At 45.8% G+C, this 12,791-nt stretch overlaps 1 protein-coding gene across 1 annotated transcript in view; it reads right to left on the bottom strand.

Annotated features, from left to right (window-relative positions):
* Positions 1–11,198: 11,198 nt before the first annotated feature.
* Positions 11,199–12,791, bottom strand: part of LOC146197008 (uncharacterized) — an 88,587-nt gene continuing 86,994 nt past the window's right edge. Inside the window, exon 27 of the mRNA XM_084597111.1 lies at positions 11,199–11,336. Within this exon, the coding sequence (XP_084453237.1) occupies positions 11,199–11,336 (138 nt within the window). The remainder of the gene's footprint in view (positions 11,337–12,791) is intronic.

The following is a 12,791-nucleotide window of genomic DNA, read 5'->3' as shown; positions in this document are numbered from 1 at the left end:
TATTGGAGGCAGTAAACAGAAAATACTATTAACAGTTTATTCGCCTGCCATCATTTTAAAATAACACTTTTACACTTTTTACAATAACGAGTTTCTAAACGTACTCTTATAGTAACCAGTCTACATTGGAGAGACGATCGGCCTTCGCGGACAGGACCGTGTGTCACGAAATCAGCGCACATTTTCATCAAGCCGGTACGGCGCGACGCCCGCGCGGCGTCGCGTGCAAAAGCATGGAGAGAAAAGCCTCCTTCCCCGCGCGGGAGAGCGCGTAGCTTAGTACGCGTTGCCGTCACCCTCTTTCCCATTGCCCGGGGAGGACGGTGGTTCATCGGACTCGAATACGCCAGAAAATTCCGGAATCTTCTATGGGACCCAGCCAATGACGACGCGCGGCTCGACGGGAGGAAGAGGGAGCGCTATAACCAGCGAAGCTTAGTGTGTGTGCGCGCTAGTCTTGGTGCGTGCTAACAGACAGACACGGCGCGCCCTATTTAAAGAGACCGCGCCGCTTGTGAGTCAGTCAGTCAGTCAGTCAGTCAGTCAGTCAGTCAGTCAGTCAGTCAGTCAGTCAGTCAGTCAGTCAGTCAGTCAGTCAGTCAGTCAGTCAGTTCGTCAGTGTTTTGCGACGTGCTCGCCTGTGCTTCGGCTGGACTCCCGGGGATCACCCGCTGCTGGCAAGCCCACGGACTTTCAAGGGAGCGGCGCTCGTCTCGTATGGCGGCCACATCGTGACTCTTGAGGCGTCGGACTGCAACAGTGCCCGGTGAACAATTTGGTGTTTGTTTATGTAACTCTCTCGTGTTTGATTTGTTGTAAAGCCTCTGTGTTATTGGATCATTCTGTAGTTGCATGCTTAGAGTTTGTATTCTGTGAACCTCTCGTCTGTACATTTCAAGTGATCTTGTGTATTTCTTTGTATCGTCTCTTGCTGTGCATAAATTGTGTTTTGTTTGTTACTTCTGACTCCGATCCTTACTCTGGTTTGAACCGGCGAACGCTGGGCACCAAACGACCACCCCCTTCTGTCACTACAAGGTAGTTGAATTCCGGCTCAGCTTGCCACGCAGGTCGAGGGCATCTCCTTTGCGACCGGAACAGCTACCCCCACTCACTCTAAGGGTGTCTGGGAGTGTGCGCACCGTTGAGGGCGCATCGTTAATAATACCCCCTAATTATTAACGGGTGACACCGTGATAGACAATGGGGGCTGAAAAATAGCCGTTAAATGCATTCCTGCATTAAAAGCGCTCTTCTACCATAGCTGTCGAGAACGCGCGAACCACCCGCGTGCGTCGCGCGACCATGAACTGTTTCCGCGGGTTTACATGACGCACCACGTGAAGGGCTACGGTTCGGCGCTGCAGCATTTCTCTCTTCTTGCCACTAGCCGCCCTTAGCGCCCCCGAATCAAGAGCCTGAAATGTAGCCTGTCTCCACCTAACCTTTGCTGTCTTCCCTTTTCAGCGGTTGCAGCGTTCTGCGTGAACTGTCATGCTTAAAATCAGATTCCTCCCGCTTTTGAAATTAACTGCAGATAAACTCTTTTTCTGACTCGTAATGAACTCTCTCATTGCTGTCGCTGAGCAGTGTCGTCAAATGCTGAGCATCAGCCTCTGACGATTGTCTTGGCACATCATGTTGGTACCTTTGCTCTGGTGTGCCTTCCTGATCGTCCATGAGATGTTCCGGCATATAAGACTCATAAGCCACTGGCGGCCGCTCGCTATCCGTATCCATGCGGCTAAATAGTAAAGCACTCTTGCTAACTCTGACAGAGTAACACTTACTACGAGTCAAGTCAGCTAATTTCATGCTCTTGAACGAGAATTTCACTTCCCTCTTTTTGGGCTTAATGTCTATACTAACCGCACGCGTCTCATGATCAGAATCTCCTTTCTTTTACTGATACGCAGTGCGGTAGTGCTTTTCCTTGGGCAAATTTGAATTAATCTCACCCATTTTTTAATGTTCTACTGCTAGTGCTGCTAACTAAAATGACGGGCGTTTCTTGCCTTCATTCTCCGGCAGTGTGCGCTTATTCCTTATATTGGCTCTCCGGGATTCCCTAAGACAGTGCGGGTACATTGCTCTCCCTATTTACGAACAACGTTCTTATTGATATCGCAGCCACGGGAAAACTCGCCAAACTCAACTGATGGACTTCTCGCTGCCTCTGAGCTACGCAACTCACTCATCTGAGGGCTGTCCTTTGGCTTTTGTGCCTTGCCCTGACTGTCTATCAGCTCGCCTAGCTGTTCTAGGTCACACACACTGTAATGACACTTTTCTGCCCTGCCTTGTGCATACTTTCCAAGGCCACCCCCATCTAAGAGACATCCAGATGTGGGCACATCTACGGTTCCCTTTATACGTCCGTGTCGGTTGGATGTTTCGACGAACTTCTCTCTCACTGTGTCGCACCTATCCAACGCGACCGCGGTCTCACGTGACGTATATTTTAGAACTGAGGTACGCTGTCTGCATTTTCCTGCTTTCCCTTTACGTCTGCCGGATGTAGGCTTGCACGGGTTCTCCTAGACCGCTTCGAAATCCGAGAGCGAGTACTCCCCTGATGGGGCTAGGACAGGTAGGTCACCGCCGCTCGCGGCGGGGGCTAGCCTGCCACAGAATTTTTATCTGTTGTAGGCCGTCATTGCACCCGCTACCGTTTCGGTCGTGGACGACGGCCGTTGTTGCGGAGCGAGTCTTTCTCTCCCTAGCTCTTCATTTTCTTTCTTCTCTATTTTCTCTTATGTCTGCACGAGGCAGCGGAGGTGGCTTAGCTAGCTACAGAGCCAGTAGCAGGACCGTGTATTTTCTTTTCCTTCTTCCTACAGCCACAACACGGGTTCTCCTGCCCTGTTTGCGTACTGACTCAGATAGAAAGCGTCTTCTTTCACCTCTTTACCGTCTCTTTCTGAAGTTCTAGTGCTTCTTTTCCAACGAAAACGACGAGACACTCTCCGATTCACAGTTTTGCCAATTGGCAGCTCGGCGATGGCATGAAACCGAGAAGGTTTCATCTCGATAGAAGTCACATCGCAGTAATACGGAAAGTTGAGCTAGTTGGTACATGATTGCAAATTACGAGCGCTGCGACGGAGAACAACGAGAGAGTAATGACAAGGACAGGCGCTACTATCAACTGAACGTTTATTCGAAGAACACAGATTAAATACTCGCAGAAGACAACCAAAGGCACATGCGCTTCACAGATTTTTCCTAGGTATCCAGATAAACAATCTCACATTCTTGGATGCTTACAGATGGTGAGCTCACGCACGTGTCACTGTTTTTATGGATGTGATATGACTCTGACAGTTCTCTAGTCATTTGATCTTTGTGTCTAAACTTAATTTTGGTTTTGTTAAAAAGCGGTAGGCATTTCTTCCTACTAGGCACATTTGACCCACTAGGTTTATTCAAATCACAGTCCCTGTAATGAAGGGCCAAATTGGATGAGGGGGCACTATTCAAAGAAGTGTTATGCTGGCGCAGGCGCGTATTAATACATTTGCCGGTTTGCCCTATATAATTTTTCCCACATTTAAAAGGTACTTCATACACAGCCCCTTCTTCACATGCGACAAAACGCGAATCATGGTCCACTTGGCACACACCTTTTCTTGTTCTACTTTTTTGTTTCTGATCTCTAGCCCTTCTGTCAACAACCGCACAAATTTTGCCCAGCTTATTAGGAACCGAAAATAACACTTTCACTCCATATCTACTGCCGATTTGCTTAAGCCTGTGGGATAACCGATGGATATACGGAATCACTGCATACTTCTTTCTATCGCTATTCATATGGACTTTTGTATCTTCTCTACCAAAAGCCTTAATCTTCTTTATGATTTTATTGCTAGCTAGAATTATCACATCCATCGGGAAGCCCGCTAACCTTAACCTTTGGACCTGTTGTTTGAAACTACTATCTATGGCGTGAACACATGATTTTGTAACAGCAGAACTTAAACAAGACACTGCAATGCCACATTTTACTATCTTCGAATGACCTGAATGGTAACTAAGCAAGTGCTTCTCTGACCGCTGTAAAAAAGACCAACAAACATGATCCAACTTTTTTTCCAATCTTATATCCAAAAATTGAAGCTGATTTCCCTCCGGTAATTCAAACGTAAATTTCAATCCATACCCACAGTCTACAAATGTTTTTAAAACCATTTCCACTTGACTATTGAAGTCCTGAGCTTCAACAAAAACCAGATAATCGTCTACATATCGGAAGACTTTTTTTACATAGTTACCTAATTTGTCATTAATGGATCTGTCCACGTAAGAAAGAAATATGTTGCTAAGAACTGGAGCCACTTTTGAGCCAATGCACACCCCAGATTTTTGTATAAATAGTCTGCCCTCCCATTCAATAAATGTGGATTTAAGATAAAAAGACAAAAGCTCTAAAAAGGAGCCAACCGATACACCGCACTTTGAAATGAATGCCCCCTCATCATTTTCCTCTTCTATACATTTTTTAACACATTGGAGGAGCCTACTATGCGATAATGAATAGAATAAATCCTGCACATCAATACTGAACATGCCACACACACCAGGATTACTGCATTTCAAATATTCTACAACTGCCACTGAATTAGGAACGAGAAATGGATCTATTACGGAAAGCGAACATAGATTACTTTGCAAAAAACTTGAGACAACATGTTGCCAGGTTCCCCGTTCAGTAACAATGGAACGAAAGGGAATGTCAATTGCAGGATTGTGGCTTCGGAGTGGTGGCGACAGCATCGTTACTACAAGGACTGCCTCTGGGTGGCGTGTGGGAAGAACAGGCTCCGTGTGCGGAACTTCCGTGCGTGGTGCGAACAAGCGAAAAAGCACACTGACTTCCTTTGGTACTCCGCCCGTCCCTGGTTACCCTCCAAAGGAACGTCTCCGGGCTCTGAAGGGAAGCTCTTGGTTTTGGGCGATCAGCCGGTGCCAAAGAAGTTTCAGGAAATCCTCAAGTTGGGTCCGAAATTCGGTGTGCAGCCTTCGTTGGGAAAGGAAGAAAAACTTTCTCTTGGTAGGACTATTGCGCGTCAAGCCCGGAAAGAAGATCAACCCAGGTGCGTTGTAGAATGTGTTGATGCCCTCAAGAAGTGTGACGGAGGGCCTATCAGAAGGTGGGGCTATGCTCCTTTGATCGAATTCCTGACGTCCGCAAAAATGCGTGTGGTTGTTTCGGATAAAGAAGGTTATTTTGTTACGCTCCCAGAGAATCTTTTCCGTGAGAAAGCTATGGATTCGATCACCAAGAATTTTAAGCCTGTGCGCACCAGTGCCGTGAAACAAAAAACAGGCGTTAAGGCTATTAGGAGAAATGAAGTTAGACAGATTGCACACCTCCATTAAAAAGACGAAGGGAAATTTTTTAGAAGTATTTTTTTCTGCTAAAACACATAAAATTGACATTCCCTTTCGTTCCATTGTTACTGAACGGGGAACCTGGCAACATGTTGTCTCAAGTTTTTTGCAAAGTAATCTATGTTCGCTTTCCGTAATAGATCCATTTCTCGTTCCTAATTCAGTGGCAGTTGTAGAATATTTGAAATGCAGTAATCCTGGTGTGTGTGGCATGTTCAGTATTGATGTGCAGGATTTATTCTATTCATTATCGCATAGTAGGCTCCTCCAATGTGTTAAAAAATGTATAGAAGAGGAAAATGATGAGGGGGCATTCATTTCAAAGTGCGGTGTATCGGTTGGCTCCTTTTTAGAGCTTTTGTCTTTTTATCTTAAATCCACATTTATTGAATGGGAGGGCAGACTATTTATACAAAAATCTGGGGTGTGCATTGGCTCAAAAGTGGCTCCAGTTCTTAGCAACATATTTCTTTCTTACGTGGACAGATCCATTAATGACAAATTAGGTAACTATGTAAAAAAAGTCTTCCGATATGTAGACGATTATCTGGTTTTTGTTGAAGCTCAGGACTTCAATAGTCAAGTGGAAATGGTTTTAAAAACATTTGTAGACTGTGGGTATGGATTGGAATTTACGTTTGAATTACCGGAGGGAAATCAGCTTCAATTTTTGGATATAAGATTGGAAAAAAAGTTGGATCATGTTTGTTGGTCTTTTTTACAGCGGTCAGAGAAGCACTTGCTTAGTTACCATTCAGGTCATTCGAAGATAGTAAAATGTGGCATTGCAGTGTCTTGTTTAAGTTCTGCTGTTACAAAATCATGTGTTCACGCCATAGATAGTAGTTTCAAACAACAGGTCCAAAGGTTAAGGTTAGCGGGCTTCCCGATGGATGTGATAATTCTAGCTAGCAATAAAATCATAAAGAAGATTAAGGCTTTTGGTAGAGAAGATACAAAAGTCCATATGAATCGCGATAGAAAGAAGTATGCAGTGATTCCGTATATCCATCGGTTATCCCACAGGCTTAAGCAAATCGGCAGTAGATATGGAGTGAAAGTGTTATTTTCGGTTCCTAATAAGCTGGGCAAAATTTGTGCGGTTGTTGACAGAAGGGCTAGAGATCAGAAACAAAAAAGTAGAACAAGAAAAGGTGTGTGCCAAGTGGACCATGATTCGCGTTTTGTCGCATGTGAAGAAGGGGTTGTGTATGAAGTACCTTTTAAATGTGGGAAAAATTATATAGGGCAAACCGGCAAATGTATTAATACGCGCCTGCGCCAGCATAACACTTCTTTGAATAGTGGCCCCCTCATCCAATTTGGCCCTTCATTACAGGGACTGTGATTTGAATAAACCTAGTGGGTCAAATGTGCCTAGTAGGAAGAAATGCCTACCGCTTTTTAACAAAACCAAAATTAAGTTTAGACACAAAGATCAAATGACTAGAGAACTGTCAGAGTCATATCACATCCATAAAAACAGTGACACGTGCGTGAGCTCACCATCTGTAAGCATCCAAGAATGTGAGATTGTTTATCTGGATACCTAGGAAAAATCTGTGAAGCGCATGTGCCTTTGGTTGTCTTCTGCGAGTATTTAATCTGTGTTCTTCGAATAAACGTTCAGTTGATAGTAGCGCCTGTCCTTGTCATTACTCTCTCGTTGTTCTCCGTCGCAGCGCTCGTAATTTGCAAGTCACATCGCGCTTCACCTACCGTCGCGGCTGCTCCTGTCACTTAGGCCCTCGCTCCTAACTGGGGAACGCCGGAACAGTTTTCACTGTTTGGTACTCATCCAATCTCTCATCTGACAGACGTAAACTACATACGTCTCGCCCTTGGTTTTGGTGCTCAACGGTGCTCAAAACAAAATTGTAATGCCGGCTTTGAGCCTGTGAATATGCACTACTTTAAAGTGCTTACACACACATATGTAGCAAATCGATTCCTGAAGGGCTACAAGCTCAGCAGCGGTTGGTGTAGTCATCATCATCAGCCTAATTATACCCACTGCAGGGCGAAGACCTCTCCCATATTTCTCCACTTAACCCGGTTCTGTGCTAGTTGCATCCACTTGACCCCTGCGAACTTCTTAATCTCATCTGCCCACCTAACTTTCTGCCGTCCCCTGCTACGCTTTCCTTCCCTTGGAATACAGTTTGTTACCCTCAGCGACCATCGGTTATCCTCTCTTCGCACTACGTGTCCTGCCCATGTCCATTTCTTCTTCTTAATTTCCACTAGAATGTCGGTAACTTGAGTTATTTCTCTGACCCACTCTGCACGCTTTCTATCTCTTAATGTACCCCTACCATTTTTCGTTCCATAGCCCTGTGGGTTGTCCTCAACTTAAGTAGAACTCTCTTGGTTAGCCTCCACGTTTCAGCCCCTTAGGTGAGCACAGGCAATATGCAACTGTTGTATACTTTCCTCTTGAGCGATACCGGTAAACTGCTAGTCATAATCTGCGAGTGCTTGCCAAATGCGCTCCATCCCAATCTTATTCTTCTTGTTATTTCCTTTTCATGGTCCGGATCTGCGGTTACTACCTGTCATAGGTAGACATATTCGCCTACTACTTCCAGTATTTCGCTACCTAATGTAAACTGCTGTTCTTTCCCGAGGCTGTTGAACATTACCCTAGTCTTCTGCATATTGATTTTCAAGCCTACCTTTCTACTTTTCCTGTCTAGGTCATCAATCATTATTTGCAGTTCATCCCCCGAGTTGCTTAGCAAGGCAATGTCATCAGCAAATCGCAGATTACTGAGGTATTTTTCATCTACCCTTATCCCTAACTGCTCCCATTCCAAGTCTCTGAATACTTCCTCTAAACAAGCTGTGAATAGTACTGGGGAGATTGTGTCTCCTTGCCTAACACCTTTCTTTATGGGAATTTTGTTTCTTTATGCAGAACTATGGTTGCTGTACAGCCACTATATATATCTTCCAGCACTTTCACGTACGGCTCGTCTACCCCCCGATTTCGCAATTCCTGCGTCACCGCCGAGGTTTCAACTGAGTCAAATGCTTTTTCGTAATCAATGAATGCTATGTATAAGGGCTGGTTATATTCCGTGCATTTTTTTATCACCTGATTGATGGTATGGATATGGTCGATAGTAGAGTACCGTTTCCGAAACCCTGCTTGATCCTTTGCTTGATTGCGGTCTGAGGTTGCCCTGATTCTATTAGCGATTACCTTAGTAAATACCTTATACGTGACAGACAGTAAGCTGATTGGTCTGTAATTTTTAAGGTCCTTAGAGTCCCCTTTCTTGTGAATGAGGATAATGTTCGCATTCCTCCATGGTTCTGGTACCGTATGGCCTAGAAGGAACCGGAGAGTCGTCTTCTGGCTCGCTATTAGCACGGCTGCATTTGATTCTAGCGCTGACACAGGTACGTCAGTATACTGCCGCGAAAGCTTCAAAACTGTATTGTTTTTTAACAGCCGCCGGCATGCGGCCTTATCACTGCGATACTGGCACGCGTATCAATTGTTCATGCTCATTGTCGCGATACGACGCGTTATCATTTGCTTTGTCGCGAACGATGCGCCGAAATCTGTGTCGAAGATTCCGATCACTTGCGTATGTTTCTACAATGTTCCAGGTTGTGCTGGTAGCAGTTTGCGACGTTATCTAGATTGTTCTGAGCAGCCTTTAAATTGAGCGTTGATGAGTGTGACGGGCAATCTTTGTTCGACGATCGACGAGCACGCGTGTAGCTATCGCCACCGAGTTACTTAGTTCTTTTGCGGGCGCAAGTCAGCCCAATAGAGAGTTCCTTCAGTGCAATCACCGACTCTTCATTTGTGTCATCGACCTTGTCACCACCACGTGACATCTGGTGAGGTGCTGCCCTTGATCCTTCAAGCGAAGACCTCAGCCTTGTTCCTGTCGCCCTGGAAGGCCAGCCTACAGGTCACCGAGCCAGCCGCCGACTCCAATGCATACAACCCGAACACGGTCGATCTCGGAAGGCATCGACGCTTACAATGGCCCAGCATACAGCACCGGCTGTTTTCGTCCAACTTCGTGAGCCACCCCGCTTCCATGGAGGACCGGATGAAGATGCGGGGACTGGATGGACCTTTTCGACTATGTGGCAGAATTCAACGCTTGAAACGACGCTGCGAAACTCAGGCAAGTCTACTTTCTTCTTCAAGGTCATGCCCGAGTTTGGTTGCACTTAGGTTGCATTATGCGATGTTTTTAATTATTAATAGCCGCAAAAACCAGCCGTGAACAGAACCACGCGGCGACAGCATAACCCACTCAGAGGCAACCAGTGAGGAGAAAGAAGTTGCAGGACCCTACCTTTGAGGAGACAGAATTACGCCTCTTCGATACCGAGTCAAACAGGCTGTTCTAGGTGCATGATGCGTGTTAGTACTGCTCGATTAAAGCAGGGATTCATATTCATGGTGCAACAGACATATGTTGTGTCAATCAGAAGAAAGATTAAAACCAGCAAAACCACGGAAAGTCAAAATAAACCATGCAAAGCCAGGTTTAACGATTGCAGCGCAATTCGTGATTAGCCCCAAGCTAAACAGATCGTCATTTTGGCATTGTAAATATGCTTTCTCTAGAGTGCAGAAAAGTGTCTTGGGTTCGCGTTGCCCACGATTCGATGCAGGATGGCCTCAACTCGGCTATCACTCGAAAAGACTGGATTCTAGACGCCTTTTCTGTCTAATTTCTGCTGTACCATGAGGAAAATGACGCCTGAAAGAAAAAAAAATGAAACGTTGCACTTAAGAGGAGGAAGATGACAGAAGCTCTGAGGGGGTTGCTGTTTCCAGAGTGTAACGTTATATAGGTCGACTTCGTTCCTTAGTATTCAAAATGCTCCTACGCTGTGGAACTGCGCTGCGCGCCAAAGGTTCTGTTGACAGCCTGCATGAATACTCTTCTTTTCGCGCATTATTTAGGCTGTCATGTGCGGCTGACTTCTTTAGTATCATTTAAGGGTACAGATACAGACGTATTGAAATCTGATAAATGGCTTTTGCTCCAATGTACACGAAAATGAAAGTTTCAGTTGAGCATATCAGCAGGCTTAGTGAGCACTTGAAAACTTAGAACCTGCAGCAGCCGAGGGGTCTCATTTTGTTGGGGTGAACAGAAGACCACATATAATAGAAAACATTTTGACTCATGGAGGAAGGAAACAACTTAGGAGAGGCCCTTGCCATTCCCAATGCATTGGAGAAAGTGTGGCGGAAGTGACGTCAAAATTTAGGGTTAGCCAAGTCGGGCCATTAGCAACGGCGACGCGTTGCTATGAAAACTCGGGCCACTAGCAACAGCGTTGCTAAGGGCCCTACCTACGTGAGTGTCGCGGAGAAAGGTTAAAGGTGGAGGAGAGACGTTGCAGCGCCCGGTCGCGGCGCGGCCGCGCCGGCTTCAAAAAAATGACGTCAGGGCCTCTCCTAAGCTTTCCTTCCTCCATGTTTTGACTAAACGAGGGCGCACTTTGCAGCCTGGGAGTGAAACTGACTTTCTGGGAGCATGATTCATGAATTTAAAGTTGCTTTCAATTGCCGAATCGCAGCGGCATTTATTATGAAAGCCATACGCGCTTAAAAATAGTATTCAGGTTGTTTACTTCACCGTATATAAACATATATTATTTGAATATCCAGATCAAAATTAACAGCGATAACTCGCACATTCTTCTCAGTCGAATGAAGCTAATTGTGCGGGTAACATGTATCCTTTATACGAGATTCTTAGCGTGGTTTACTGGCAAAAGTGCACAGCGAAATAGTGCATTACTGCAGTTTCTAGAGCGTCTTAGCGCAATACATAAGGCTCCAGGATCTCGGTGTTGTTGAAATGCTTCGTGCTCTGTAAAACGTATTCTCCCGTGGTGTTCATCGAAAGTAGGATGCTGGCCACAACCACGGTCTTGACGAAGGCGCCAGTCAAGATCTGCAGAAGAGAACACGAAATAGGGCTGTTAAACGCCCGAGAGCTGCGTGCATTCCCACAATTTGCCCACGATCCCACATAGGCTGTCTTCCCCTAGGAGCCAACAATGGAATCAATTCTTTAAGTAGAATACGCATACCAGATACCTCAAAACAGATTACATGACAGGGTTTCCGCAAGGTTGCAACATTATTCATATTGTCGTAACCTCAGCCGAACAGCATTACAAAGTGGCTCTGAATAAAGAAAACATTAAAAATAATTTAGGAGCAATAAATAAAAGGAATTGAAATTGACAGTAAAATCATTTTGAAGCCATTACTCAATAATTGTGTGATGTAAAAAGGAGTGAATAACCGCCCGTAACCTCTTATTCGCGGGCAGGAAAGAGTGTGCAAATCAAGTCGCCAAAGAGTATCAACAAATGTGGAATCTGATGCCCTCCCTGTGTGCCACCAAGCTTCACAGCGCAGCTCTTGGGCGCTCGCTCCTGGCTTGAAGCGTCGGTATCGGCGCATCGTGTCGGTGAAACTAGGAGGCCACCCTTAATATATTTGGGACTGGCTAGCCTAGGGCACACATCTGCTCGGTCTCCCGCAAGCCCATCATGGTCGTTCGTAACATAGACGTCTCGGACAGTGTGTTGAATGGCAGCGTTGGGTACCACCCCTTAAAGGGCCACTGCCCAGTGTCTGTACATTTTAAAGAAACAAGCCCAGTGATTCGATCAAGTATCGCAGATACTTTGCAAGAGGACGATAAAGTTTTCTGCCGTCTCCAAAAAGTAGCATATTGGTGTTGGGGTGTAGCACCAGCAAGTGGCTCGACGACTTCTTAGGATCCTGTCACGGCCCGCATCTACCTGTCCGAGTCGGAGCTGAGCAAGTGGCCTCCCACTGGTCTGAATTTGAGAGCCGCAAACCTGGAGGAGGGCGCTCGTGGTGAAAAGATCGGAGTGTGTGGTATAAATTGGCATTTCGGCCACATAGTTTATAGTGAGGGGAGCAGACCCTAGGCTATATGCGAGCATATATATCAAGAGGTAGTCTTGGAAAAAATACTACAGTGGTGCGCGGGCTGGAAAGCAGCAAAAATACAAATAAAATCTATCTTACGCTCTCTTTCGGACAGCCAACACCTTCATGCTCTACGCTAGCTGGTCGAGTCATGGATATGACGTACCAACAAAAAAGGCTGCTCAGCTAGTGCGCGCTTTTCCGCCGCACTTTTCGTTTTCGCGCACGCATACAACCATATAAAAAGGGCGCTTTTAATTTCTAGGTCATTGCCTTTGTGCTTCATAGTGTTCTGTATGATGTGCCACTCATGCTGTCGCAGAGCCGCAAAAACGGAAAATAGCCAAACACACAAAGACATGCGTGCGTGTACTGAGTCGCCGATCTGCTTTTCTGCGGAAGGCCCCTAGTCCGTGCTTTGGCCGCCTATTGAGCTCAG

Source organism: Amblyomma maculatum, chromosome 3, assembly GCF_055883805.1.
Source record: "Amblyomma maculatum isolate TAMU_Amacu chromosome 3, ASM5588380v1, whole genome shotgun sequence".
NCBI lineage: Eukaryota > Metazoa > Arthropoda > Arachnida > Ixodida > Ixodidae > Amblyomma > Amblyomma maculatum.
The sequence above is the reverse complement of the archived record's forward strand: the minus strand, read 5'-3'. Positions and strand labels throughout refer to the sequence as shown.